This window comes from Protobothrops mucrosquamatus, unplaced genomic scaffold (assembly GCF_001527695.2).
Source record: "Protobothrops mucrosquamatus isolate PMUCROS unplaced genomic scaffold, P.Mucros_1.0 scaffold966, whole genome shotgun sequence".
NCBI classification, from domain to species: Eukaryota; Metazoa; Chordata; class Lepidosauria; order Squamata; family Viperidae; genus Protobothrops; species Protobothrops mucrosquamatus.
Genome location: NW_015387209.1, coordinates 597147 through 602966, shown reverse-complemented (window position 1 = coordinate 602966; position 5820 = coordinate 597147). Strand labels below are relative to the sequence as shown.

General features: G+C 34.9%; 1 protein-coding gene across 1 annotated transcript in view; it reads left to right on the top strand.

Moving 5' to 3' along the window:
- Nucleotides 1–4103, top strand: part of CSRP2 (cysteine and glycine rich protein 2) — a 7971-nt gene extending 3868 nt beyond the window's left edge. The window contains exons 3-6 of the mRNA XM_015819686.1: nt 1725–1893; nt 2868–2997; nt 3387–3480; nt 3839–4103. Coding sequence (XP_015675172.1) covers nt 1725–1893; nt 2868–2997; nt 3387–3480; nt 3839–3915 — 470 coding nt within the window. The 3' untranslated portion in view covers nt 3916–4103. The remainder of the gene's footprint in view (nt 1–1724; nt 1894–2867; nt 2998–3386; nt 3481–3838) is intronic.
- The last annotated feature ends 1717 nt before the right edge of the window (nt 4104–5820 follow it).

Below are 5820 nucleotides of genomic sequence, written 5' to 3'. Positions count from 1 at the left end.
ATGTGATTCATGCAGACTCTTTGTAGAACAAATGTACAGTTAAAAGAATGGTTTCAGATAGTTTGATTCCCTTCAATGCTTATATCAAATAAATTAATGATGTGGTTTACAGTAGTTGATTTTCTATTTCAGCCTAATGGAGACAAAATTCTCTTGGGCTTTGCCACAGAAGTTGTAAACTGTTTTTAAGAACTGAGTTGATGCAGTTGTTCAGCTTAGCAGATTGTTAAGATTCTGAATTTTTGTACTAAAACATGATTCCTATTTTAGCATCTTCTAATTATTTCAAACAATTGGCTGATAGGGTATCATGAACAATACTATTATTTGATAAATGCTAATGTAACTTATATAAAATAAAAGGATAAAAACCAATTAAACTGAAAGTTGAATTGGAATTTTTATAAGGTACATTTAAATAGAAGCTCAATCAAGTTTCAACTACCATGAAAGATATTACTTACAGTAAAACCTATGCAGTGAATGGCAAGGGCTAAGAAGAATAACAAATACTTTTAAAGTTTTATAGTTTGCTTTCAGGATTGCTTCTTCACATTTTACAAAACATCAAGAAGGAATAAGTTTCTAAAATATACAGAATATACTCAGTGATGAAGGAATATATAATTTAGCTTCTCTACGTGTGGAATTGAGCTCAAGAGTTTCTTCGTTAAACTTATAGTTGCTAAATCCAATGAGTTTCAACATTGGAAACATGATAGTGTCTTAGGAAAGTGTGAAACATATTGATACTGTACACAATTAAACTGAAGCATGGAATCCAATTTTAGTACCTGAACAAAAACTGATACCAAAATCAAAAACAAAACCATTTCTAAAACTTATTGCAGCAGTACAGCTCAGCTTTCCTGGTTGAGGAAAGGAGAAGCAGACCAATCTAATTCCATAAAGAGTTAATTCTTTCACAGCGCTTATTTCCATTGCTCTTAGCTTGAAATTTTAGAATGGCTCTTCATTTGTATGAACATCTGGTTTGATCCTGATGCCAATGTTTCAGCTTTTATAATCTTAGTTGTGGAGATATCTAATTTACTGAGTAAGCATTATGGTTTACTACTATATTAATTCTAAAATGCCTGTTTTTGATCAAATACTCAAAGCAACACTGTTTTCAGCAAGTCTAAATTGAATTATTTAATTCTTAATTTTCATAAAATGTGTATAATGCAGAACTGTGATTGTATAAAAGCTGCTTTTATTTGCTTATTAATACAGAGATACTTGTCTTATTAATACAGAGATACTTGTTTCCCAGCCAACTAAACAAGCAACATATGTCTAAAAGAGGAATAAGTAATAAGCTTGTATGAATATGGATTTAAATTGGCTCCATATTTTAACTGTTTCACACAAAATATAAATGAAACAGCTAAGAAAACAGTCCTTGTTTGGTATAAAGTTGTAGATGTTTTGTAAAGGTAACATGTCCTTGGGAACTCTTGCATGATTAAACTTATTGGCACTGATGTAAATAGTTCTATGAGGTTTGAAACAAAGAAAAAATGTTCCTTTCATAGCCTCACAAATTAAATTTAATCAAGTTTCCCTTCTGCAAATGCAAATCTTAAAAGCCAAAGAGGACAGAACATATTAATAGAACAATATAATACTGTTATTCAAAGAACCAGACCCCCTCAGTTGTCAATAGGCATAGCTACTGAAACTTTCTTTTAGGTAATAAACTTATCTAATTTCTTCCTTAGTGGTATGCCGGAAAAACCTGGATAGCACAACTGTGGCCATGCATGATGAAGAAATATACTGCAAGTCTTGTTATGGGAAAAAATATGGCCCCAAAGGATATGGCTATGGGCAAGGAGCAGGCACTCTCAATATGGACAGAGGAGAAAGGCTTGGCATAAAACATGACAAGTAGGTACAGCAGTTATTTACCTCTAGCTGGCTACAATTTGAACTATAGCAAATAACTGGATGTAGAAAATAGCCTTCTTTTTGCCTTAGGTCTAGCTTGAAACATTAGATGTATTATCTATTAAATACAAACTATCAAGAACGCTTTAAATAAAAGTGGAATAAAAAGATCACTCTGGTTCTGTATTTGAGCATTAATGATCTGAGGCTGTTCAAGAGACCAGCATTTGTAGAAAATTGACAGTTCTTTTTTATTTGCATGTAATGGATTGTTACATCCTGTGAGAGCAAAGCTCAAAAAAGCAAGGTTATCTTTTTGCCAAGATCAATTCCTATTGACTAAAATATTTTATGATCAGATGAAACACTGTGAGGAAGAAGTAAACTTCTATCTAGTCCCTTGTTGAATCGTGTTAAGGTCTTAAACGTGAAAGTTAGATTGAGCAATCTTATAGTTCAGTGCAGTGCAACACAAATCATGGCTTCCCAATGGAGGAATATGGTTGTATGTTCTTCCTCTTCAGCTTACAAATTTGGCTGCTGTGATTTCCTCTTGCATCAAGCCAACATGTACTAGCTTGCCTCTTCTGGTCACAGAGGCAACAGGCAAATTTAGTAACAATAATAATCAAAGCATTATTGAGAAAAGACTTACCGATCTATGTCAAGAGATTAATGTGTTATATTCTTTGCAGCCCATTTTGCCCAAGCAAAACTGATTTTTTTATTTAAAGATTCCTTTTTTCTCTTGTCATAATTGAAGTCAACTTATGGCCCTCCTGGGGTTGATAAATGGAGCTAGATTTCAACAATATACCCTTCCTTTGCTGTGGCTCTTTGTAGAGGTATAGTTGCTCTTAGGGGAAGAAATAAAAGACCCTGATTTTGCACACTGTTAATGAGAGCACAGTCTAGCCTGACTGTTCATTGCTGATTCAGAAAGACACTCATTTCAGCAGTTCTTTTCATTCTAGCGTACCTTCTCATCGACCTACAACAAGTCCAAATACTTCAAAATTTGCTCAGAAATTTGGAGGGGTAGAAAAATGTTCCAGATGCGGTGACTCTGTGTATGCAGCTGAGAGAGTAATAGGAGCTGGAAAGGTAAGGTGACATACAATAGTTTGCAAATGCCCTGACAAACTATTCTGGACTTGCTTGGTGATTTAATTGAAAGCAATGACCTTTACTTGTTAGAACTGGGTTGGTTTTATTTTCTTTAAAATACATTTCGTAAAAAAGAATACCACCTGGGGATGGGGGCTAAGTCATTTTCCCAAATAAATTTGTATTTAAATGCTTTCTACTAAAAGGAAGCAATCTAACATGAAAAACATAATGAACTCTAGAAGACTAGATTGATTTATTATGTGCCATCAAGTTGGTATCGAGTATTCTTAATGACCATATAGATTTTCTCCATGAAAAAGATTATGTGCATCTACTGAAAATGATGAAACATAGAAGTCTGAAATAGTTTGTTTTCTTTGTAGCCTTGGCACAAAAATTGTTTTCGCTGTGCCAAGTGTGGTAAAAGCCTCGAATCAACAACTCTGACAGAGAAGGAGGGTGAAATCTATTGCAAAGGTAAGGTAAAATATCAGAATTGTTCTTGTACAAGATATGTAATTTTAAATCTAAAAAGGAGATGGGATTACCATTAATTTAATGTCATTTATCACACTGGTTTAGTTTAAGCAGATGAAAATGTAAGTGATAATATGCTCCAATTATTGTCATATGGGACAGCTTTATTGAATGGTGAAAGATCTCTATATACTGTATATGTAACATCTGCACAAGATACCTGTGTAGAGAGATTGGTTCACATTAGCAAGTGTAGAAGCACTTTGTAAATTAATATTCTCTGTATCTGATTATATGTTTTAAAAAACACCATATTTATAGTTGAATGGAACTAATAGTTTACTCTTCATCTTTTCAGGTTGTTATGCAAAGAACTTTGGCCCCAAAGGATTTGGCTATGGCCAAGGTGCTGGTGCTCTTGTTCACGCTCAGTGACACATTAGCTATTTGGCACAGAGAGGGTTCTCTTTTTCCAAGGCTCAATTTAAAATGCTACCATTTACTGTGAAACAGCTCTTGGCTTATGCTACTGCTTTTCCTTACGTACCGCATGTATTCCAGTCTTGAAGCAGATTTTTACATAACCTGTCAATTAATTTCAATAAAGCTTTGTATTTAGACACTCATTTGCGTTGAAAGGTCTAATGGAAAAAATCATATTCCATTGCTTAAAGAACTGCAATTGTTCCTTTTTAAAATAAATTTGAAACATCATGCAAATATTTTATAGCATCATAGAAAATTGGTTTAAAAGTATATTAATCCAATATAAGTATGTTTGGGCTGTATCATGTAAGTGTTCCAAAAGTTCAGGAAAAAAGGTGTGATGTTCCTAATATCCTCCAATTATACAATTTCTCTTGCAGAAAAAAAATAGAAATTGTTCGTGTGAATTGAGCATGTAGCTTTAAGGACTTTTGATGTGAAAAAGATCCCCTGAATAATAATTCATTCTAATTAATACTTGATTTCAGCATTCTGAAGAGACTGATCAAACTGTTAAAAAATCTAGTTGGATAAAGTGTCACTTTAGCAACAAATAACAGTTAAACCATCAAATATGGATGTTTAAATAAAAGCCACATAGCCACACAATTCATATATATGAATTTTTAATGTTCATTTAGTAGAAAAGTAAAATTCATACATTTGAGCCACATTGAATCCCAATGACTTCTATTTTTCCCATTAATTTTTAGCCCTGTAAATAGAGTCCTTGCAATGTTGGACACAAATTGCCTCTGTCTCATGTCAGAAATACAGGAACTAGAAAGGGGAAAATTATTAACTTTAAAGATTAAAAACTTTAATAAAAACATAAATTTATATAGTTCCAGCCCAATGCCAGGCCACATGGATGGCACATATATTTCTGACCAGTAAGTCATTTTGTGTGATGTTCATTCCAGGGGGTACTTAAAAGATGGATGGTTGTTGAATAATGCCACATTCGCAGTAAATATCCTTGTCCTCTGGGAGAAACTCCCATTTTTCCATATGGTCTTTAGTTGTAGCCAAACCATGTACTGTATATTTAAACATTTCCAAATCATCCACTCCTCCAAACCTCCAAGAAAGTCCTCAAACCGTTCTATCCAATTATGAAGTTGTTTAACATGACGTTCCCATCTTTTTAATTGTTCTGTTTGAGGTGTAGTAACAATCTCCTTGACGCAATATAAATAGCTCCTCCTTGATTTCAGTCTAGGCTAGGGCTTATTTTCGGGACAGGTCTTATTTTTGGGAAACACGATATATGTCAAGATTGACTTTTAAACTGTATTACCATGTTTCCCCAAAAGACCTAGCTCGAAAATAAGGCCTAACTTATTTTGGTGGGTGGGCCTAATAAAAGCTCTACCCCAAAATAAGCCCTAGTTTTGGGATGAGGTGCACGCCTAAAAAGCTAGGGTGGGGGTGAGGAGGGTGGAGCTGGCCCATGCACCTACTTACCGTTGCAGCCAGGCCTCCCATAAATCGACAACTGCCTCACCTCGCTGGCCCATTTCTGCAGCCGAAGGAAATGCCTCTGCAGCCGAGAATAGAGCTCTGGCCTGCAGCCGAGAACTGAGCTATGGATTCGGCCACAGAAGAAGTGGACTGGGTGGGCGGGGCTGTTGGTGCCGTCACCCTGAGGTGAGACCGTGGAAAAGACACTCCCCGAAAATAAGACCTGATGCCTCTTTTGGAGGCAAAAAATAATAATAATTAAGACCAGGTCTTATTTTCAGGGAAACACTGTACCATCTGTTTGTTCGACAAATAAATGGTTTTGGAATGATTAAATGACCAGTTGAAATTGAGTCATGGTAAGCAACAGGAAGGCTCATATTTATTTCA